This window comes from Electrophorus electricus, chromosome 13, assembly GCF_041902795.1.
Source record: "Electrophorus electricus isolate QZ-2024a chromosome 13, ASM4190279v1, whole genome shotgun sequence".
In the NCBI taxonomy this organism is placed as follows: Eukaryota; Metazoa; Chordata; class Actinopteri; order Gymnotiformes; family Gymnotidae; genus Electrophorus; species Electrophorus electricus.
Genome location: NC_137509.1, coordinates 6,760,001 through 6,785,193, shown reverse-complemented (window position 1 = coordinate 6,785,193; position 25,193 = coordinate 6,760,001). Strand labels below are relative to the sequence as shown.

At 40.7% G+C, this 25,193-nt stretch overlaps 1 protein-coding gene and 1 long non-coding RNA gene across 7 annotated transcripts in view; one reads left to right on the top strand and one right to left on the bottom strand.

The window, feature by feature from the left end:
• Positions 1-12,756: 12,756 nt before the first annotated feature.
• svep1 (sushi, von Willebrand factor type A, EGF and pentraxin domain containing 1) overlaps positions 12,757-25,193 on the top strand; it is a 71,505-nt gene continuing 59,068 nt past the window's right edge. For 5 of the 6 annotated variants that reach the window (XM_081725375.1, XM_035519956.2, XM_035519957.2 and 2 more), the window contains exon 1: positions 12,758-13,960. In XM_081725375.1, the coding sequence (XP_081581501.1) occupies positions 13,433-13,960 (528 nt within the window). In that variant the 5' untranslated portion in view covers positions 12,758-13,432. Of the gene's footprint in view, positions 13,961-25,193 lie in introns of all 6 variants that reach the window. The other variant, XM_035519958.2, reaches the window with a different exon arrangement.
• Positions 13,970-17,957, bottom strand: LOC145660412 (uncharacterized). Its single transcript, XR_014126768.1, has 3 exons — positions 17,258-17,957; positions 17,024-17,160; positions 13,970-15,122 (listed from the first exon to the last, which is right to left on the bottom strand). It is a non-coding gene; the product is annotated as an uncharacterized LOC145660412 (long non-coding RNA).

Genomic DNA, 25,193 nt, shown 5'->3' with positions numbered 1-25,193 from the left:
TACATTATGTAGCTAAAATGCAAATGTCATAATCATCTCCTTTTGCTATTGAGTTCATTTCCTTATTGTATACAAAGCCCAGTTAGTTAAATTAATTGTGGTGTAATAGAAACTAACAGAGAGATATCCTACTTAACACCACTTTCCCAAGGCTGCAGTATTTATATTGCATAAGGCGCTCTTGATATTTTTAAATGTATCACACCAAAATAGGGACAGTTGTCATTGTTTTGTTTTTTTTTGAGGGCCTGTTGACAGTCTGTATGTCCAAGATGATCTGTCCATCAGAACACAACACTCATAGGTGCTCTGCAGGTACCTTATTTACCGCAACTGGAGAGGATTCGTTTCTTCTAAGAGAGTTGTGCAACATACCCAGGGCTGTTACATGGAGACAGCTGGATAAGAAGAAAGAGGAAAGGATGAGGAGTCATGGAGAAGAGCTACATGATGACACCATGGGTGTTTGGAGGAGTATAAGAGGGAGGCTTTGTGTTGTGGACTGTACTTTGTGACCTTAGCATGGGAAAGAGGAATGTAGATATTTACAGAGAGAAAGAGAGAGAGAGAGAGAGAGAGAGGGAGAGAGAGAGAGAGAGAGAGAGAGAGAGAGAGAGAGAGAGAGAGAGAGAGAGAGAGAGAGAGGCAAAGAAACCTACAGAGAAAGAAAATGATCCAGGGGAAGTGGGTGGGACATGGGGACATGGGGAGTAGAAAGGGGCGTGGGTATTTTGGAGACTGTAATATGAGAACCATGTTTACCATTAAGAGACATACACGTGGTCTAGATGTGTCCAGGAACACAATGTGTCAAGTAACACGTCTACTCTCCCCAGGAAATATGTTCTTACTTAGCTTAATCCTCTGCTGTGTGTTTGCCTAACAGTAATGCTGGTGTTACATTTCATTCGCCTTTCACTACTTGTGTGTGTTTGTGTGTTGGAAGTCTGTCATATGATTTACTCTGTTAAGTGTAGCTAATTTCTTCTGTATCAGCAGTCTAGGACTGGATTTATCCGCCGCAATCCTGCTTCTCTTTGCTTGTGTGTGTTTGTGTGAGATGAGTTGGAAAGTGAAGTAACGTGCCTTAGAGCTGCTGCACATATTTTCCTCTTTGTGTGTGAATACTTCTTCCACTGCTTCAGAAAGTTGCTATTCTGTCACTCGCTGAAATTATGTTAGCGTGTGCCTGTTTATGTGTGTATTACTGTTTCTGTTAGCATATCTGTTTACGTGTGTATTCCTTTTCCTGTGTATGTTTATGTGTGCCTTTGAAAGGTGTTCACACACAGTAACAATTGTGTCTAATATCCTTGGCTTTAGCTGCCCCTATCTTCCTCTACTTCCATGTTTGTCTGGATGGTTGATATTTCTTTTTGACATGTTTGTACTCAATAAACAGTGCACTGTTAAATTAGTGTAATTAATTGGTTGTACAACAATTAGCTAATCACATTGCATGCAGTTATTTTTTGATGTGAAATGAATATTGTTTTGTCTTTAATCAAAATTCAAGGTGGACCATTCAAGGCTGTAGAAATAGGTGCAAAAATTTTCACTACAAGCACAGTAATGTATATTCAACATATGTGCCAATTAAATGAGTGGTTTTCCTTTCATCTGGTTTCATTATGCTGCTGCTGCAGTATTTTGCTAGTATAATGGTTTTGTATATAAATGGGCACAAATAGATTCTTTACATTAATGTGATTGTTTTTGGGCAAGCAAGGTAGCAGAGTTACAGGTCTGTAATTAAAAGTACATTTACCAGAGATTCCATATAACGATTTTTAACCATGTCAGTAGAGAATCATCTTTATCACAAATAAATCTTGTTATCTATCTAGGTTAAATTATGTGTGATATTTTAAAATATGTGATTTTAATGTCTTAAATTTGAACTATGAAACTCCAGAGAGGCACGTTTTATTCAGAGACGTTTCTATGCTACATGCATTAGAGAACAGACCTTCTGACTGAATGCTGCATTAATGTTTCTCAAAGACATAATTTCTTTGCAGTTGTAGCCATTTTAGGTTTCTGGCTATTTTAAGGTAAATGCTTGTATTGGGTGATCTGTTAATTAGCAATGTATTATGCTTTTACTCTTGCCTTCTCTTTGTAGACTTTGCCATAGCTAAACTACTTTCTCTAGCAAGTATCTGATAATTGCCAATATTTACATTCACTGAAACTGATTCGTGTATTGTATGCAAATAGGATTCTCAGTTTATATTTCTGAATACATACCTTGCATATGACAATGGGATTTTGTGTGTATGTATATTAAACAAGCTGTCTAGAGACCCTGGTATGCCTTTGAAGCATGGAGTATCTCTCTCTCTCACTCACTCTCTCTCTCTCTCTCTCTCTCTCTCTCTCTCTCTCTCTCTCTCTCTCTCTCTCTGTCACTCACTCACTCACTCACACACACACACACACACACACACACACACACACACACACACACACACACACACACAGCAAGTCTCTTCCCCCTTTCACCCCTCTCCCTCTACATGACTGTGTTTATGACAGTCCGGCTCAATCCAGTTTGCTCTGCTTCTTCCTTTTCCTCAAGGGACATTGCTGACCCACCCCCCTCCAACTGCCTGTCTCCATGAGTGATAATTTTGTAGTCAGCAAACTGACAAATTGGTCAGACTGCAGAGTGCAGTGTAGGGATCTGTTACTACACTACACTATGTGCATGTGCACAGTGAGTTATGTTTGTGTGGGTGTGTTTGTGTTTTTAAGAATTAAGATTTTACATTTTTATGTGGAAGATTTCATTGAATGTGTTTACCCGAGGTTCTCACTTAATGTTTCAAATTTTTCTATTTGTATTTCATCACACAGGAGTTTTAGATACATTCTTTTTAAGTTTCATACTAAGTCAGTATCGGTTTAGTGCAGCAAGTGAAAGATTTTAAATAAAATACGTCTTGATAGATGTTTTCTGGCCTTACAACAGTGCACCAGTGGTAAATTATGACATCAGCATTTGCATGTAATGCTTAAGTGTATACGTGACTTTATACATATATGACATCAGATAGTGGGAGTGGCAAGCATTTTCCTCCAGTTGCAGAGAGCTCATGAAATATTTATACATATGCCACACTGTTCTAAAAATATCAATCTCATACTTACACACTTTCTCAAATAAACTGAACATCTGGACTTTAGGTCATAAATTCTAGAGAGAAATTACAGGAGTTTTTTTAATGGTTTCCATGACATCAGCATGTATTCTAGTTTGTTTTTTTTTTGATGTTCTGAGGTCAGTCTTGATATATATATATATATATATATATATATATATATATATATATATATATATATACACACACACACACACACATACAAACAATCACTTAACTAAAGTAAAGAACAGTTATTTCATTGCCATTACGCTGGCATAACTCATCACACGAGTGTGCTCACACATGAGTGTCATTAGGCACAGTTTTATCCAGTAGATGGAGCCAAAGGCGAGAAAATTATCACCTTCGCACTGACACAACTTTGCCATAAAACGGTTTAAATTCAGTGACCAAAATTAAGAGACACCTTATAAAAATATTTGTTGTGCAAGAAGCAGTCCTTGTTTTGACACACAACGGTCAATGCCAATGCCAACTTTTTGAATGCTTTGCACTTTTGAATGTTATGTGGGATATTGCAGTAGCACAGTCATATACTCTGGCTGTGCTACATACATCAGGGAATGAATCCATCATACTTGGGTAAACACTGTACAGATCAGTGAAGGACAGTTTGGAGGACAGTGTTATATAGTAGAGGCATTCTGCTGGCATGTACACCAGGATTAATATTTAGATAGTGAGCTAATGAATGACTACAGACAGGCTTCTCCTAAATAATTGTCTACTTAATAGAATGATTAAGAAATAATAACATAAATGCACTTAACATTTAGCTGTACACACAATGAACAAAGAGGAAATAAAGGAACGAAAAGCAGCGGGGCAGTGGGGCATTTGCGGCTTATACCTCTATGCAGGCTGCCAATACCTTGTTGAAGTGGAGAGGGGCATAGTAGCAGCAGAGACTATGTCAGACCTCTTCAAATGTACGGGCTGTAATAGAGATGACTAGGTCCAGTGTGACTCCAAGTACATAGGCTGCGTAGGTGAGGACAGTACATAAAGCCATACACTCCCAGGTGCTAGTGCCTGCTACTTTCAAATTCTCCCATGTTTTTGAGAAGCATGCAATGATCCCTAGCCCTACACTGTATGGCTTGCCTCCATCCGCACCCGTTTGTTTTCCACTGGCCCTGGAGCGATCCTCTGCTTGTTCACATTTCTCTTTTAAAACATGGTTTCAGTTTGCCATGTGTATTTCTATGGGTGTGGTTTTGACTGTTTTACAGAGCTGCTAATAGCTGCCTTATACAACTCACTTTCATCAGCCTATTCTTTAAGTTGTTAATAATGTTTAATTGGGATTCCAGTTATCATTACTGATATACACTGTGCACTTCATTCAGAAATATTTCATGTAACAATGATAAATGGAAACCAAAATCATCAACCCACTGAGTGCTGGATTCAAAATCACATTGGAAATCAGAAACTGAAATCACAGCCTGATCCAGTTTGTGTGAATTTCTTCACAGCAACTCACATTTCATCTCACTAGTATGCATGGCCCCCATGTGATTGTATTTACTCCTGTCAACATCTGGGCATGCTCCTGATGGGACAATGGATGGTGTCCTGGGGAATCTCCACGCAAAGACATGGATCAGGGCATCAGTGAGCTCCTGGACAGTGTGTGGCACTACTTGGTGGCATCGAATGCACTCATATATAATGTCCCAGAAGTACCCAGTTGGATTCAGGTCTGGGGAACGTTAGGGCCGTTGATATCAATAGCAATGATATCAAGGCCTTCATCATCTAGGAACTGCCAACACACTCTGGTCACATAAAGTCAGGCATTGTCATGCACCAGGAGGAAACCCTGTACCTAACAGCAGTCAGGGTACTGTTGGCTATCATGTGGAGGTTTGTGCGACCCTCCAAGGATATGTCTCCCAAGACCACCACTATCCCACTGACAAACCACTCATGCTAGATGATGTTGCAAGCAGCATAACATTCACTACAGCATCTCCAGACTCTTTAACGCCTGTTACATGTGCTCAGTGTGAACCTGTTCTCATCTGTGAAGAGGGCAGAGTGCCAGTGACGGACTTGCCAGTTTTGGTCTTCTCTGGCGAATACCCATCAAGCTGCATGGTGTTGGGCTGTGAGCACAGGTCCCACTAGAGGACGTTAGACCCTCCTGGAGATGCTGGTCACGCTGCTGGGTTGATACGCTTCTATGGCCCTGTTCGGGTCTCCTCAGGCCCATGTCCTGGTATCTCCTCCATGTTGTGACCTTGTCTAGGTGGCAAGAGAGCTAAATACACACCCGAGATCACTAAAATAAAGATATGCACAACTACAAGCAGCAAACTAAAATGATCATGTAACAAATAGTTCCAGCGATTACACAGTATTCACTAAAAGACCCAATTACCTTTAATGCACAGGGTTTAACAATAGTCACCACAGAACATAATCTAAACAGCAAAATACACACAAACCAAACCGAGACTCACTAACCACAGCACAACAGAGACACACTATTCACGGCAAAAGTCACAGTAGTAAGGCGCCAATTAAAGTATCTCTCTCCAACGCGTCTCTGGCAAAAGTCTCTAAGAAAGAGACTCTAAATGTCTATCTCTAAGTATTCCTCCTGAATGCCTCTCAAATACTTTTCCAAATGCCTCCTCCCTTCCTGTTCTGAGACAAGGCCCTTTATAGCGCTGATTGGCATAACCAAAACCCTATGTAGATTCTGGTATGGAACGATATGGGATGGAGTCTGGACTAGAATAGAACTGAGCTGGGTGGAAACTGAAACAGATAGAGCAGTAACACAGGGCGTAACATCCATGGTCTTGAGACTGTACTAGGTAACACAGCAAACCTTATTGCAAAAGCACGTATGGCTGTGCCATCCTGGAGGTTCTGGACTAGCTGTGCAACCTGAATGGTCTGCAGGTACTGACACATGCTGTCAGTAGTGACATGTACACTAGCAAATCACCAAACCACAGTACTGTAGAGAAGAATCAGTCAGGAAAGATGAGGCAAGAGTAACCACCTGAAAACTGGTCCCTTTTTTGGAGACTGTCTGGCTTTTGCCTCTCTTTATGTCAGGGCATTATGCCTGTTTTAAAATCTCTACACATGCTTCAAAGTAGTTGTATTGCAATGCTGCTGGCCCGAGTGCCGCAGGACGTGGGGCAGGACGCACAGACTTCCTCATTCATGTGAGACGTTTATTAACATGAAACACACACTACACAATAGGCACTCACATATGACTTTGACAGTGAACGTGATTATACGTTTGAACATTAAGCAAAGTACACACTAACACAGACGTTACGGCTATCGTAATAGTTACGATGACTGGTGTTGACATTAAATGACAATGACCAACAGAGGAAGCACACACGGATGGGTTTTTAAATGGACACATCAACACCTGACAAAGCCTGTGCACGTGTGTGCAATCCTGGGGAGAGTGGTTACAAGATAGATAAACAGTACATATGTGGATCCCCCGCACGCGGCAGGCCTTACCACGTGACTTATGGGGAGGAGCAGTCCATGACATGTATATTTAACTTTCAAGGACTTCTACTAAATCTCTGAATGAATTATGCCCAGAATGCTTTTCAAATATACTCCACATAGAGTATAAACATACTAGGTTTCTAAGATCTATGGAGATAAGTCGGATTGTAGACAGATTGTAGCCTAGAATTCAAACCAAACATGGACATTTCTGAGAACACGGTCCTATGCCTTTTGCAGATCCACAAAACACATGTATATACTGGAGTGGCAAACTCCCATGTCTTATGAAAAATATATCTGACTAAAACATCTTGTTTCTCAGGAAATCCTGTGTTGTGCTGTGTGTTCAATTGTTCTGTATGGTGTGTTATATCTTCACTCATTTCTCTTGTAATTATATTTTGTATGAAATTGCCCTTGGCTTGCTCACTGGAGGCTTGGACTCAGACATTTGTAAAGCTGCTTTGTGACAACAACTGTTCTGAAAGTGCTATATAAATACATTTGAAATTTGAAATCAATCGTATGTTTATTTGTAAAGCACAGTGAATTGCCTTGAATGACCTGTGGGGTGAAGTTCATTAATGTAATTTCAGTGCTTTCCCTACTTGACAGGAATTCCCCCCAGGGCAGGACCCAGTACGGCTCTCCCAGTTTAGGAATTAAAGGGGTTCCGCCCAAGCCCTGTCCTAAAGATGCAGCCCTAGGTGCTCAAAAAGGAGCTTCATGAAGACTATTTGGTTGCCTTCTTAGATGTCATGTCTGTTTTTAAGATTTCTTTAATGTTTTTTTCTAATTTGGTTGTTTATGTTTGGTTGACCTCAGTTTTGCTGTATTCCTGTTTTGTTTTTTCTTCCTGTTGAGCTCGGTTTATGTTTGTTGATTTTTCTATTCAATAAACTCTTATTTGCAAATGTATCCTGCACCCAACCTTCAAACCATGACACTAGTCTAGACTATTAACACTACATGAACTTGTTACGTGTAAAATGGAAATTTCAAGTTGAACAATGATGTACAGCTTTTGACTGATGAGATAAGAACATTGGTGTCTAAAACTCTTGACACAAACTTCAATGTGGCATGTTGTGAGCCAGAGTCACAGATCACAGAACCACAAGATATAGGTGTTGCAAAACAAGACATGGAATCAAGTGCTGAAATCAGATATAAATTGAACAATGATGTACAAATTTCTACTGACAAATCAGGAAGACCTCCTGAGGTAGTTGACACACACAGTGGAAAAATACCCTGGATGTTAGTAAGGACACCTGGGCCATTGTAGACAGAGGTCCCTATCTGACACCAGTTTGGGAAATTATCAGCACGGCCCATGCCAATGATTTCATGCATCATCTCCAGTTATGTGAATTCCTGAAAAAAGCTTATAAAAAACCCTTCAAGACCCAGATGTTGACAGGTACTTCAGGGAAGAAAAATACCCTGACATGCTTGTGCAGTGGAGAGATAACATTGACAAAAGGTTAGAGAGTCTGAATAAAGAACTGATTGACGAGACATCTGGCAATGAGCAAGAGCTGAATTGTATTTGCAACAGCAAAATGTATCGCTTAGAACTAGACCAGAGAAGAACTGTTTATGAGCCTGATCTGCTACAGGAGAGCAAAGAACTGGCTTCTCAACTAAAGGCAGAAAAATGTAATGAAGAGGAGCGCCACATACAGTTCAACACAATGTGGACAGAATGGGAAACCAAGGTAGCAGCGGAGCAACCGCAAGAGAAATCAAGAAACGTTCAAGCTGAATTTGAAGATGTCTTCAACATTTTTTTCCAGAAATACTGGAACAGAATATTTCCTTTGAAAGAAACATTCGACTCTAATGAGGATAGTATTGTAACACATTCATGGATAAAGACATTGGCATTGCAAAAATATGCAAAGCAACAAGAACTAGAGGCTGGAAAGTTAATATCTCAAAGAGTCCAAGATGGCATAGACAAAATTCTTGCCAAAAGAGAAAAAGAGAATTTTGGTGTAAATTATAATTTCATTTATCAAATGGTCTCATAAATCCAATCCATAATAAAGCAATATGAGAAGTCATGCAACATTCTATTCACTGGTATCTTCAAAGCTCATATAGATGTCAAGATTTGCAATAAGGCTGTTAAGAACCTCAAAACATTGAATGAAAAATTCACTACAACAAATGATCCAATAATGTATCTTAACAACAAGAAGGAGGAATATTTCAAGTTATTTCAACATTTTTGTGAGGGAGCAACATCAGTGACATTCTTTGTTAGATATCTTGCTAATTACCTGGAAACAGCTGTACAAAATGCAGTTACAGGTAAACTTTGCATTGTCATTGTGGATGATCTGAAGTCAAACCTGCTAGCTTTCACTGGGAAAAGATATACTGAAAGATTTAGCTGAAAAGGAGGATTTTGAGTTGTATGTTATGTACATTATTGATCCGCAAAAGGTTCTTAAAATGTTTATTACTGAACATACAGAAAAGTATCTAAGTGAAAAAACAAATAAAATGGAAAGAATGGTGAGTGCAGCATGGTCTTGGTTTAATCATCAGATAATATCTGCCAGTGATTCAGCAACAAGAAAGACACAAGGAACACAAGGAAATGCAAATATATGGCTTGATGAATTCTGTGGGAAGCTTATGGAAGATATGACCATTTCAAGGATGGATCTTAAAAACATTGAAAATGAAGACACTCAGGACCCAGGATATCTTATACATTATTTTATAGATTTTTTAAAAGATGTTTTAAAGATGGACGTGCCAAATATAAAACATCATTTGAATCTGAACCAAGTTCAAAAGCAGGCCAGATGACATTTTGTTCACACAGCTGAGTGGGTGCTGGGAGCAGTGTTTATTCTGTAAGGCAGTGTGCACCAACACCATCCCTGATCACCACTCAGATCATTTTGTTCATTTGCATCGTCCTCAAATGCTGGGTAATGTATATAAACCTCAAGAAAGCTTAAATGAATACTGGCGAAAGTTCCAAATAAAAACTGAGAAGCAATTCTTTTTAAACTTTTGCACTTCTGCTGTCATAAGCCCTTACACATTCTTGTCAGCAAAATCCAAAACTTGGATGCCATTCCGTGAGTACAGGAAGGCTGGCCCTCCATATGACCGATGGAACATCCGAGCTGATGGAAGTGTGGGACTCTGCTGGAAATGGTTCATCTGCATTTTCAGAACAAAACTGAAAGAGTACTATGGTGGGAAATTTAAAGCCTCTGGAGAAATTCCTAAAGAATGGAAAAAAATTACAAAGATGCCTGCTCTGAAGGACCTAAATATAATGGACTGAACTCTATTAACAATATACTGAAAAAGAGCAGAGCAGGAAAATGTCTTTTTTTTTAAATGAACATTTTATTTACATGTAGTAAGTGAACAGGAATATGGACATTTTTTTCTCCTTTTCTGCAGGCCATTGCAATGGTAAAAAAGAGCATAGAAGCTCGACCAATGTGTGTTCTTTGTATGGCAAACTATACTATTACTGTGTATTTGACAATGAAAGTGTCAGGGCCATCCCTAGCATCCTGCCCCCATGTTTTCCCTGTCTCGTGTTCCTCTTTTATTTTGCTTCTTTGTTGTGGTTCGTTCCTTAGTTTCGTTTTGTCCATCATGTGTATGTAAACCCTACCTTATGGCCTGTGTGCTGACTAGTCATTCTTAATCCTAATCTCCGTGTACGTAATTCCGAGATCTGTGTATAGTTCCTAGTTGTTCGTGATTTTGAGCCTCTTTGTTATAGCAAAGCAAAATTGTTTGTAATCATGTGCTTTTGTCGGGTTGTTTAAGATGTATTCTCGGACTCTCCATTTTGGTAAATTGACCTTGGACTGTGACTACGACTATGATAGTGGATGTTCCCTTAATAAATCTCGCTTTTCTCACCGCATGCATCCACCTCCTAACCAGTCCACATTATAGAAAGTTCATAATCTGAATTATCATGTAATTTGTTTCTAATGTGCTAATTTTATTATAGTTATCACAACTTTTATTTGAGATATTTTTAGTCTGTATTTATTGGTAATGTTAGTAATTATGTGGACCTAAATTGATCCCCTAACCGAGTGTTTATATGATTTATTGACAATGACAAAAGCGTACGAATGTAAGAAAAAAAATGCAACAAATAAATCTACATTGAACCGAATAGGGTTAATTCCACATTCCACATTTTAACACAAACATACATGCGTACACACACTTTTAAACAATCCGCCCCCAAAAGTGTACAAGTAATTCTGGAGCGAAATACAGAATTCTTACGAGTATGGTGAATAAATGGCAGTGAAAACACTTGACCAGTAGAGTGCGCTGTTGTTCAGGTTTTAGATGGGATAGACGTGGTTTAGTTTGCAATCCGTTAGAATTTTATAAAATTCATGTGATTTGATCATGTAGTTTTAGATGGTTTCTTTAAAAATTCCACTTCTGTTTTATTTGATTCTATTATTAAATTGAGGCTCAAGAAAATGTACTCTGCAAACTGCACTGAAGGCTGCTATGATAAAAATGTTTAGTTGCCTCAGTTTTTACTATGACTGCAGAAAATCATGTTCTTTTTGTATGTTATACATATAAACACTTTAACATTCACAATTTTAACAGAGCATACTGTTTAACTGGTTGCCACTGTGTTGCTCGAGCATTTCAAAAAGTCCGACTAAACCCCCATGTGTGAGGTGTGTGTGTGTGTGTGTGTGTGTGTGTGTGTGAGGTGTGTGTGTTTGTATGTACAACCATACTTACCAAGTCCCTATTAAGTGACTGTATCATTAAATAGTACACGCTCAAAAACCAATGATTCCTGCACCACCCCTGGCCTTGCAAACACACACACACACACACACACACACACACACACACACACACACACACACATCACTCACATTGTTTCTAACGGGGCTTCTAGTAGGGTCTGCAGGCAGTCGTCCCTGCCTGCCCTGCATGTCCTCTCTCCTTCACACAGCTCTGCCCACTTATAGCCTCTTTACTCCCCTCTCCTGTAATCCCTCTCCTCATTTCTCTTCTGGTCTCACAGACAGTAGCTGATGCACAGACAATCTCATAGACAGCCTACTTGACAGTAGCTAATGGTAATAATACAGTCTCCACCTTGGCAGCCTTCTGTCAATCCCCGCACATGATAAATGCAGCATTTGTTCCTCTCGGAGTTTGAATTTGCTCGTTACCATTTTGGGCTGGAAATGTGATCTACAGCCAAGCGGTGGTCTGCCTGCCCCTAACACTCCCTGATGCATGCAAGCTTTGTTTTGGTTACAGATTAAATCACAAAAGCAAAGTGCGTGGGGTTTGGAGTGGAGGCTGGCGGGGAAGGTCCTTCTGCACATTTTTCTCCCCATGAGACACCCAAGGGACCAGAGGAGGAAGTGATACTGGCTAGAGGGGAAGCTGAGCTTACAAAACACTTGCGTGAAACAATGCTGCTATCTCTTTAATATACAGTGCAAAGCTTCCTATAGTATTGACCTATAGGGTCACTATTTGTTTTGTTGCTAAAATGTGTTTAATTTAGCAGAACCCATTTTTTTCAAAACCATACAAACACATTTCAAAATCAAACATTATTTTCACAATTATGTTGTCTTTTCCCTTACAAATAAATGCAACTATAGAAATTAAGAAAGCACTTGAATACAGCTACAAATCCTTGGATCGTTGTAATTATTATTTAAAGAAATAATCTCTAATAGTGTCTTGAAAGTGGAGTGGTTTGCAATTTGAACGCATAAGCAACAGCTTTAGGTTTAAGGGGATATTGGATGGATAAGGCTTGGAAGTGATCTTTATGGTTAGTTAATTCATTTGTATTGTTATTCTGCCTTTCCATACCCTTTTATTTCATGTGTGTTTATTTTTGCACCAGTCTCATACCTTATTTGCACCCCCCTTTGTTTGCCTTTTTTCCTCTTTCTTTATTTCTGTTTCTCTCTCTCTCTCTCTCTCTCTCTCTCTCTCTCTCTCTCTGCTTCTCTCTCTCTCTCGATGTTTCTCATTAGCGATAGCTCTTCTGGTATCGGCTGGGAGGTGCTCTGTGTTGTGGTGTCAGCATGTGCGCACAGACCTGTGTGTGTGTGTGTGTGTGTGTGTGTGTGTGTGAGGAGGCAAGTGCCAGACATATGGAGTTGATCAGCAGGCTGGGTGCTGATGTTTTCGTTGGGAATGCTGACAGGCTGACAGGCAAACGAGTGCGCTCCAGTGACACACAATCTCACCCGAGCCCTCCTGGACAATCCGAAGGAGAGAGTGAGTGGAGAAGAAAGAAGAGAAGAAGAGAAGAGGAGAAGACTAACAGAGAAAAAAGAAATTTACTGTGACTGCCCCTTTTTTACTGCTCCTCTGTCTCTTTCTGCAAGCCTTTCATTCTCTCTCTTCCACACCAAGCCAGACACGCGCGCTCTCTCACTCGCTGCCTCTTACAGAACTTTTATGCTCTCTCCCTCCCTCGCTTTCCCTCTCTCTTTCTGTCTCTTTCTAAACGATTTGGAGAGAGGGGGGAAGTATTTGAAGGCTGGCTGAACTGCAGGAGCTCCCCAGACACCCGCAGCCAGAGCAGAGAGAGGAGCAGCTCTGCTGTACGCTGACCGCTCCACTGAAGAACCAGCCCCAGCTGGCGGGAGTGAGAGAGCAGACAAGAGACCAGTGGGACCGTACCGCTGATTGCTCCTCCTGGTTAACCACACACAGGAGTTTGGCTTTTCCTCCACGTGGATGTCATGGCTGATCAGAGAGCCCCACTGGCCTTGTGCCTCTCTCTGGTGCTCTTTAGCCTGTTGTGCCTTGTGGGAGGCGGGAGACCCTCACAGGGCCGTGGCCGACAGATGCAGAACCTGCATGGCCTGCGAATGGCTGGCCAGACCCGCCGCACCACCTCGGAAGGCGTCGAGAGCAAGGTGGAGCGGCTGGGCCAAGTGTTCCGTCGTAACGTGCGTCTGCTCCGTGAACGCGCTGACCGCCTTGACCTGGTCTTCCTCGTGGACGAGTCGTCCAGCGTCGGCGCAGCAAACTTTCGCAGTGAGCTGCACTTCGTGCGCAAGATGCTGTCTGACTTTCCGGTGGCACCCGAGGCCACGCGGGTCGCCCTGGTGACGTTCAGCTCCAAGAGTCGTGTGGTGACCAGGGTGGACCACGTCTCAGCATTCAAACAGCACCAGCACAAGTGCTCACTGTTCAATAAGGAGATCCCTGGCATCACATACCAAGGAGGTGGCACCTATACCAGGGGAGCCTTCCAGCGTGCAGCGGTAAGGAGTGGGAGTAAGAGTGGATGGGTGGCTGTGAGATAGAGCTGGTTTACAGGTGTGGTTAAGTTTTGTATCTGTGTGTGTGTGTGTGTGTGTGTGTGTGTTTGTGTATGTGTCACGAAGTAGAGAGAGAGAGAGAATATTGCCCATTACACACCACCATTACACTGTCAGACCCTATGAAAGGAAAGAGCTCAAGGGAAGGTAAGGAAAAGAGGGAAATTTGAGAGAGGGAGGGAATAGATAGACAAGGAAAGAATGGAAAATTTTCATTTCTGCACATAAGGAGAAAGACAGAAATGATGTGATAGGAATGTTGTCGTTAGGTCGGTAAGGCTTATTGCAGGTAATGCAGTTTACAGATGTAATGCAGGAATTTGCTTTATTGTATTGCCTTCTTATCTCTTTCCCATTCTCTCTTCACATGCCAAAGAGGTCAGGGATATAACTACCCAACACTATATACACAAAACATTACCAAATACGGAGTTCTAGCATATGGCATTTCATAAAGATAGGACATGAGGTGTGAATGTGATTCATCCCTCCAGCGTAGTGTTTTGTAGAACTGATAAGACTACACTCCCCAGCTCATTCTTCAATCGACTCCCCTCACTGTCTGTGCATGGAGTGTAAAGATAGCAGAGAGCATTCATCTAACTGCAGAGGCTGGGTTGAACTGCAGGCCAGGGTGAAATGAGGGTATTGATGCTGGCATATGGCTTGGGCCATTGCCAGCTGTGTTGTGTTGTTTTGTGAGCACCATGACATTGTGTGGTGCTGTGTTGTGTTGTACTCTGTCCTGTCTTTTTGTAACAAGTTGTGGCACGATAAGTTGGGTCATGTAATATGAGGTAATGTGTTATGTTGTGTTGTTTTGTGTTGTGTCATGTTGTACTGGAGTTCCAGTGTCAAATAACCCTTTGGAAATGCAAAGGCATTACACAGAGATTTCTGAAATGATAGGAAAGTTTAATGGTTACATATAATAAGTGTTAGTAAAACAGTTAAACAAAGTTGCTAAACCAAATGGGCTTCTTTTTCATTGAGCAATGTGACCCTCTGAGTTCCATGGCAACCACTGAATTTGTCCTCTCTCTGGCCTCTTGTTAGTTGTGATGTCACAGGAAGGACTACAGTCTTAGGCTTTTGGCATTTTTACCTGTTAAGGACAAACCAGTAATTCATTTCAGACTTCTTGGAGTCAGACAAGACACAAAGATAATGGAGAACCTCAAGAATAAAACCTAATAAATAAATTTTCCCCATGTCTGACTGGGTATGCATGACTTACTATGTCTAGCTTTAGTAAGATGTTTAAAACCAGACTAGAGTATCTATCTCTCTCTCTCTCTCTCTCTCTCTCTCTCTCTCTCTCTCTCTCTCTCTCTGTCTTTCTGTCTATCTATCCCTTACTGTCTCTCTATCTCTCTCTTTCTATCTCTCTCACTCTACCTCTATCTCTCTATCTTTCTCCTCCCCTCTTGAATCAACATTTTTGCTGTTCACATTTTGCACCTTGAAACATATTTTTGCTAACACTGATCCAAAAGTGTGTCCACTTGGTAAACAATGGATATACTTCATTTAATTAACTGTTACCAAAAATAACCAGAAGACTTTATCTTCCATCCCACTACTACTTGATGAATTTCCCTAGACCTCTCCTTCCTCCACTAGTCAGTGTGAGCCAAGACAGAGGAGGATTGGGTTAGTTGGGAAGAAGAGTAGGTTAGCCTGGAAGTGGAGTGGGTTAGTCTGGAAGAAGAGTGGATTAACCTGGAAGAGGAGCAGATTATCTTGGAAGAGGAAGGAGCAGGTTAGCCAGAAGCGGAGTGTGTTAGCTGGAAGAGGAGGAATGGTAGTCACACTGGAAGAGGAGACGATTAGCCTGGAAAAGGACTGTGTTAACCAGAAGAGGAGCAGGTTAGCCAGAAGAGTCCTAATTCTGCACTGAGTACAGTTTACAGCGATAGGGATTGATGGCATTCACCAAAAAATAAACAAACAAAAACATTTGTTGCAGTTTTAGGTGAGTGGTGCCCCACTGCTCTTTGAGGTAGCCTTGAACAGCCTGTAATTCATTGGGTGAACATTTGATTGACCTTGAGTAGTTGAAGACTCCCATCTAACTCTGTAATCTTACTGATAGTAGTAAGCAAAGGATTAACTGATTTCATGTAATTTTTTACTGATTTCATGTAATCATTGAATTCCTGATCTTATCCTGAGTTTAGTTGGTTGGTTCTCTCAGGTTGATAGTGAGATTAAGGAGACAGTGGTAGTAGCACTATCATTTGCTGCACAGTCAGCTTCTCAAGGCATTGTGCATTGTTTCTTTCTTTCTTTTTTAATGTGAGACTCAGATCACATGGTGCCTACCATTATGCTGCAGTTCTGGATCTCCTTCTTCCTTTCTCTAGAGCAGCCAGGATTTGCTCCCCGACCCTCAACTCTCTCTCCCTGACAAAACTGGAGTCAAAACAGTGCTCGTTAGGCACTGCATCCTGCTCTCTCTCTGTCTCTCTGTCTCTCTCTTTCTCTCTTTCTCTCTTTATGAATTCTTTCCTATGCTCTCCAAATTCTTCACCTGGCCAATTTACTGATTAAGTCCAGAAGACTCATATAAAGACTTTGTCTGAGTGGATTTCAATATTAACATTACGCATAACACCTTTCTCCTGTGTGGAGGATTTGGAAGGTCTGTTGTGTGGACAGTAATTGTAATATGTTTCATCACATTTTTTAAAATTCACACGTTATATTTCAAGAGAACTGTAGTGTTGCTACACACACACACACACACACACACACACACACACACACACACACACACACACACACACACACACACACACATTAGGAGCAGCTGGGTCTTCTCAAAATGCAATAGTGCAATGAACAGCCAAAATGTTTCATTTTGTGTGCGCTGTTCAGCTTCTAGGAAGGGGGAGAAGAGGACTCTTGTGCTGTAATGCTTTTCCTCTGTTCCACTCTCATGCTTCAAGCCCCTCCCCCAACTCAAATTCCAGAGAGGTGTTTTGACTGCTGTTGACCCCTCACCTTTGACATGGTTTTTGAACGTCTGGACAGCAAGAGAAAGACTGTCATCGGTTCCAGGCAGAGTAGGCGGTGCAAATTTCACATACTGCTTGCGCAAAAGCATCTGCGGCAAGCTCCTCTCTGCTTGGAGTGGTGCCCTGTTACGCAACACAAGCAAGCATAAAAGCACAAACAAGTAATGAAGGTACTGGGAGAGATCAAAGATCTTTTGTGCACAAATGCCGATTTACTCACACACGCACAGGAAATCCGAACATGCTGGAGAACATCCACTCAGATGTTCGAAAGTTGTTCCAAATGAATGTAAAAAGGCAATGAGCTCAATACAGGTGTGTAGAAGATATAAGAGAAAATGTTTTATTGCTCCATTAATACAAAGAAGAGGTGAGTAAACAAATATGTCTTAGTTCTTTACAGAAACTAAGAGAAGGGAAAAAATAAGGAAAAAAAAAAGAAGGAAAGATCACAGAATTAGAAACAAAGGAGAGAACAGAACCAATGGAAGCGAGAAGCGCAATGCGGAGAAGCAGAATGGTGCTTTGGTCTTTGCCCAGCAATGCCGCTGCCATTCTCCTTCCACCACCACACTGGCACTTCCCACACCGACATCTGTGCTGCCAATAGGGATCGATGAGCCAGATCAATACGGGAGGTGGCCCTCTCTCTCTGTCTCTCCACAGCCAGATAAGGCAGGCAGGAATGTCTGTACAGAGGGCTGAAAGCCACAGATAGCAGCCTGAGAGCAGAGTGATAACAGCAGGCCTAGAGGTCCCCAGCAGGCTATGGTGTACCACGTCTCAGGATGGATGAGATGTGGGCCGTGTGGGATGGAATGGAACCAGGGCTGACAATTGACTAGCAGTGGGCTGCAGTGTTCACAGACCCATCGCTGAATATTTAGTCCCTTCCTGTTTTCCTCCTGGCTCCTAGCATTTTGCACAAATCAAATTTGAATAAAATTAAGAAAAATAAACCTAAAAAAACTGCATGATGTACAGAGTCCAATCAAACTGACTTTCTAATTATATACATTTCTTATTATATACATTTCATTTATTAATTTTTGCTAAATTCTCCTGATAATATTCACACAAACAGTAATATACATACACATGGCTCAGAATAGATGTAAAAAAAAAAAGACAAAATACATTATGGAAATTATATATTTTTATAACCTAATATTATTGTGGGGTGGCAAGCAAAGTCTATTCCCTTAGTGCTGCTCATTTTAGTCAACATTTCAAACCCCAACAACTGAACATACAGTTCTGAAAGGTCAGGCCAGACCATTTGATTCTGGAATAGCTGTTCTCCTTAAACCCTCACACCACCACCGAGTTCCCCTCAGCTGTTAACAGCCAACAGACACCAGAGAGATGTCTTCAAAGGAAGGAAATGTGGAGGGCAAGAGTGTTCTCTCACAGTTCTCTCACAGGGCTTGTGGACGTTGATTTTTGTTTATTTTGTTTACTTTGTTCAACCCAACTAGCACTGCCACTTTAAACGTTAGGCTCCTCAGCTCCCATTCTGCCCTCAGTCAACCACCTTAAAGGCTCCTGGTGGAAAATACAACAGAGCTAAGAAAAGTCTTACAGCACACCAATTATCATCGAGTGGAGAGAGCGGTGCTGAAGTTGGAGAAAGCTGAGCTCAGCTTAACTGCTCCTGGGTCTGGTGCCTAACTGCCCTAAAGTAGCATGTACTGTTCCTGGGGCTGGTGAATAACTGCCCTAAAGGAGCATGTTTTACTCCTGGGTCTGGTGCCTAGCTGCCCTAAAGTAGCATGTACTGCTCCTGGGGCTGGTGAATAACTGCCCTAAAGGAGCATGTTCTACTCCTGGGTCTGGTGCCTAGCTGCCCTAAAGTAGCATGTACTGCTCCTTGGGCTGGTGAATAACTGCCCTAAAGTAGCATGTACTGCTCCTAGGGCTGGTGAATAACTGCCCTAAAGGAGCATGTTCTACTCCTAGGGCTGGTGCCTAGCTGCCCTAAAGGAGCATGCAGGGATGACAGACAAACACAATGCTGGTTATCTTTATTCTTATTAAGGTATCTTTAAAACTGGTTTGAACATTCACGAGTCAGAGAGATGCCATGGAGACAACGGACGCAAGAGGAGAAGCTGAGGAACTAGGACAGAGACAGAGATCTGGAAGCATTAGAGACAGAGTGAACAGTTTTACATTTACTGCATCTGCCAGTGATTCATATCTAGAATGATTTCTAGAGCTTTGTAGTCTCTATAAAATACATATTCTCATGTGACAATAGATAATTCTGTGTTAATACTATCAGGCTAAAGTTCTGGCTAGTCTGAAAAAGAAGACAGTAAATGTTTGTGTTTTTTAATTGCATATTTAAGTACTTAGCGACTCAGTGAAGAAGATGTTTCAGCTATGTTTCAGCCAGAGGAAGTTCATTCCACTATCTGGCTGCCCGGACAGTGAAGAGTCTTGATGCAGGTCTTCTATGTGTCTTGAGAAACGATGGTTCAAGTTGAGGAGTACTAGAGTCTCGAAGTCCGTGTGGTGAGAGCAGGGTTTGATTAGTTCTTCTAGGTATGTGGGAGCTGGTCTAGTCATAGCTTTGAAGGTGAGCATCAGTGCTTTAAATCTGATCCAAGATGCTACAGAGAGGCACTGGAGAGAATGCAGCAGGGAATTGACAGGGGAGAACTTGTGAAGGTTCAAGACAAGCCGTGCAGCAGTTGGGGAAGATTTAGACACTGACAATGACTAAGAGCGTTGTTCTGTTTTTAGGCTATGATGATCTATTACTTCCTGATATTTGTGCTTTTTGATCATTGCACCAACAGAACAGGCAACAGAGAGTCAATGACCACTTAACATTGAGAAAAAAGTCAGCTTCTGACAGAGCTCTGGCAACAGTGCAGCATGGCTGGTGCTCAATCTATCAAAGTTCTCCCATGTCATTTTACTCCACTGCAATGTTCCCTCCTTACAGTAGCTGCTTGCGTTTAAGCATTTAAAATCCCAGTGCTTACCTACACAGCCAAAAATGGACCAGCTCCTCCCTACACGATGGCAATGGTCAAAACCCAATCGGCTCATCTTGAAACACCATCCTTTAAGTGTCATGGAAGACAAGCACCAAGCATCCTGGCTTCCAGATGGTGGAATGAACTTCCACTGGCTGTCCAAACAGCAGAATCCTTCACCGTCTTCAAAGGCAGACTGAACACTTTATGCAGTATTTATGCAGTATTTAAATGACCACTAATCCTGCACTTACTGAAATATATTACTTCAATATATTTCAGTCTTGAAATACCGTGAATTGAACTACTGTTCTTCTACCCAGGCATCAATGCTTATTGTTGTTTGGTATTGCACTTATAATAATAATAGTAAGTAGCCATCAGCCATCAGCATTGACTCGTGTATCTAGCAGTATCTTAGTTCAATGGTATTTGGATACAAACCTTTTTGTACTGGCTAGGACACATTTTCTTAGTAGATGATGAAGCATTTGTGTAAACTGCTCTGGATAAGAGCATCTGCTAATTTCCATAAATGTAAATGTAAACAAATTTCAACATTGCTCCTTCATTTCAGACTTACTGCTATCAAAGCACTGTTTGTGCACTTGTGTGTGCTATGACATACTTTATGATGTGCTGTGGTTAAGTGCCTATTCCATAACAAGTGATTTGGTCAGGCAGTGGAAACACTTACAACAACAGTTATTGGCTTTCAGCAAGAAACAAATGGTGATACTAAAGTGAAGACTGCTCTGAGTTGTTGAGTGAGCTGCAGCTCTACATTCATACAGAAGTCTCTCCTTTCCACTGCAAACACATGTAGCACTAATTAAATATAACTTACACACTTAACACTTGTAAGTTTGCCCAAAGAGATTTTATGGGTTTATAAAGAGATCAGATGCTAAGTGTATTATCATATAATTTTATTCTCATGTATCAAGAAAAATGCAGCAGTAAATGAATATATTATCAGTATTATTAATATTACAATACCAATATATCAGAGATCATAAGGTAGTTGGCTTATAGTTTTTTGTATTGACTGTTTGTTGTTTTTGGATCCTGTTTTTGTTTCTCCGTGTCCTTGACTCTTAACTTCTCTTGGTTTTGTTCTTTGTGAGTGAGGCATCACTCAATAGCACCATTATCTCTGTATTGTACATTTTAGCCTATAATTCAAAATTAAAAGGAAATTAAATGGGAACATAATTTCTAAATATGAAATTATAGCTGGAAATCGTCCTTCTGTGAATAACTGGCATCCACTGTTGTGAAGAAAAAAAGTTAGACGGATGGGTTTCACAATATGAAGCTTAAAAACTATAGCTATTACCAAGCAACTATGTTATTACATTTTCAGCAATGATTTGTGTGTATGTACCAAAATACAGCCTGGCAAAGAAATTTGAGCTATATTAATACATGAATGGATCATTTTCCAGTACAACATTATTCATTAGAAGAACCAAGTTGGAGCTTAGCAAGAAAGTAAAGCCAAGATCCTGACTGAAATCACCTAGACTGGGGCAAACAATTTAAATGATACTCACAACCTGTCCAATTTGTTTTTCTCTTAATAGTGCAATAGGGACATTTTAGAATTTTGGTTTGTCACTCATATTGGATCTGGCTATAAGGGTGATTGTATTACTTATAGCATCAGAATCAGAATATGCTATTATATCATCAATGCCTCATTTGTAGTCCAAAACAAACTATGATTTCAACATGATATATTATTTAAGTTATTTAAAATATTTAAATACAATTCATAGTAATATTTCATCTTAATAATGAATTTGGAGTTAGTACTTGTAATATCTTATTTTTGCGTGTAATAGAATATTCTGCTTGTTGCTCGTTCAGGTGCAGAGTAAAGAATATATCTTTTTAGCCTCTTGTACTTGTGGTAAATAAGACATAATTTTAGTAATTTTAGTCATCTTGCAGTTCAAAACACTGGAAAGTCTACTTCAATAACTCTTTCACTCTCTCTCTCCCTCTTTCTCTATCTCTCTCCTTCTTTTGCTGACTCTCACTCTCTCCTTTCTTTGTCTCTCACTCTCCCCCTCCCTATTTCTCTGTCTCTTTCTCCCTCTCCCACTATCTATCTCTTTCTCTTCCATCCTCTCTGTCTACCTCAAGGCAATTGCTTTTACCCTTTGCCAGGTGTTTTCAATCAGGTCCAGATGTAATGGAGCAGGCCAGGCTGGCACTTGCAGGCCCCCCGGGGTTGTTCCTGCACCCAAGCCAAACTGAGAGGAGGCGCAGAGTAGAGAGATAGGATCTCTGCAATGGGCAAGACAGATCAGACCAAAGCCTCGGAAAGGGTCTCACACTTAACCTTGCACTAAACAAATTGAATCTTAGAGGCAAAATATCCCTGTCCTGGGATAACAGGCTCAATAGCCAGAAAGCATGTAGTGCGATCCGCTAGTAGGATCTGCCAGCTAACACATGAGCAGACAAATGCAGGGACTTGGAAGTTAAAGAAATCAGTAGCCTGTGCACCTAGATACTAAGGTTAGCTCCAGGCCTGGAATTGAAATTCCTCCCACCAATCAAATAGCTTGCATGGATGAAACTGTGGAAGCCTGTTAGGCTGTTGGATAAGCCCATAATGCAGTACCATGTCTGTAGTGATTTTTTTAATCGCATGGAGTGATATGATTTTGTGTTGAGAATAACAGTGTTGAATTTTTATGGATTCCTCTTTCATAATCAATTAGTCTTTAGTTGCCCTTTCAGTATATATGTCTTTTAGGATAGTCAATTTTGGCAGAGATTCTTAGTATGACACTGTTTATGAAGCTTTCCTGGATTTTGTTTTGTGTCACTCACTCTATTATTGCAAAATAACAGGTATGACACAGCATTGTCTTTTCTTTTTCTTTTTGTGTCATATGTATTTTCTCCAAAAACTGAAAACTACTTCCCTAAGAGAGGTCACTCAAACACTGAACAAGGGTATGGTTAGAAGAGACTCTTATGTGGAAAATTACTGTGGTTTGAAGATACACTGAAATGAACCAAATCAGTTCATATTTTTAATGCTTATAAATGTTTTTATCGTGTCTGTCCAAACCCAGAGCAGAAGTGCAGTTTCCTGCTCCTTTCCCCCATAATTCTCACTGAATTCCCTATCCTGAGCCTTTGTTCCTTTTAAAATTATATCTAGTGTCTTTTCTGAGTGGCTTGTTGGTTTTTCCCCTTAACATTCCGCCTTTTTGTGATCCCAGATCTGCTCACACTGATGAGGTCCTCTCGCTTTTTTTTAAGTTTAGTACAGGCATAGTTGTATACCAGAGCTATTGCCACAGAGAATGATACAGAATTCAAATTAAGCTGCCTCTCTCTCTCTCTCTCTCTCTCTCTCTCTCTCTCTCTCTCGTCTTCCTCTCACACATATACACACATGCACACACAACATCTATCTCTTTATTAGGACCTACATGCTTCTCTTTCTCTGCACCCATTGCTTTGATAAATGGTGTTTTGACAGGAAGCAGCTAACCATGCTCTGCGAACCCTCTGGTCCGGCATTCTATCCTTGCCAATTACTCGAATGGTCTTCCCACTCTTCACACACAAATGGTGCAGTAATAAGGATAGAGAGGTTCAGTGGAAACTGAGACAGGCTGCTGCTATATGTACCTTTCTGTAGCTCTCCTCCCCACTGGACTTTGCATGAAGCATGGGTTACGGAGCATGTCTGACAAGATGGAGGGACTAAACTAACCAGATTCAGTCAAGAAGAACTCATACACAATAAATGGTTTTAGTGTCAATCATCCAAACTTCTGGTTATGGGCACAGAAAAGTCTGGTGCAGGTCCATTACAGTTGTTGGCCATACATCCAATGAAAAAAATTAATCAGACTAGATGGAGGTTTCTGCAGGTTTTTACGATGGTGTCTGATTCATTGGACTCCAAGAACATTCTAGAAAAGGCAGCATATCTTGTTTAAACATCTGGGAGAAGGTTATGACTTTTTAAAGATTGACTTAATAAGCCCCCACAATGTGCCATGATGTAAGTTTGTTAGGAAAGTTAATATAAAGTATTTGGTCTTTAAAGTGCACAGTTTTATGCTGAAAACACATTTGTGTTGATTTGACATTATTCTATAAATATAACCCAATAAAACTGAAAGGCCTTAAATATTTTCATTGTGACTTATCTCAAGACCACTCAGAGCTGCTCAATGGAGAAAGGCTGGAAACAGTTAGGTCCAGCTAGCTGGGGTTGTTTTTGTCCTGTGGATTCATGTTGTTGTTATTCTTTGCCACCAGAGCCAAGACCTGATACCATGTCAAAACAAGCTTCCCTCAACTTCCGACCAAGCATAGAACACTTTCCATACGGATGCATCCGGGTTGCGTTCTTTATCTATGCAATGCTGGAATGCTTCAAAATGAGATATCCAAGACAGCACAAAGAGCAAATGTCCAGGAATGAGAGATGTGAAGATTTCCTTCTTTATTTCATTAGTTCATTTTTTTTGGTCCATTTTCTTTCTCCCCCAATGACCTTGATGATTTTTAATGCAGGTGTGTCAGTCTCGAAGGATGCATCACCTGGGTAATTCTGATTGTGTCTTGACACCTCTTCATTCTTAGGCTGATCTGAGAACATATTTGAAGCAATTAACAATTAAGAAGTGTTTAATCAGTTCTGAATGATTGCTATAGCAAATTGTTCCTTGGTCAGTGCATATGGAACACCTTGCTTAAGTGTTGACCAACAGCACAAGACAATCTGGTGCAGACATGCTTCAATGAGCATGCTCATTGGCCCCAGACAGGAAGCAGATGACTCCATAAAGGATTATCTCCATGTTAGGCAGGTGTGAAGACTCCTAGATCAAAAGCACTATGAGATATTGAGCGGAGACAGAGATTTGCAGTAAAAGAGACAGAATGAGTACCAGGCTTGGAGCAAACTGCTGAATGTTTACTGACCATGAGCAATAGCATGCTGGTGGCAGAACACTGGCAAAGGATTAGTTTCCATTATGCAGATAAGGAGACTTCTTGTCTGGTTCATTATAATATGTTTATTATGTTTATATTTGTGTTTTTTTTATTTAGTGCATTTGACGAAGGCACTTGATGATCTATTATTAAGTGATAACACAGTAATTTAACCTCACAGAGAGATTT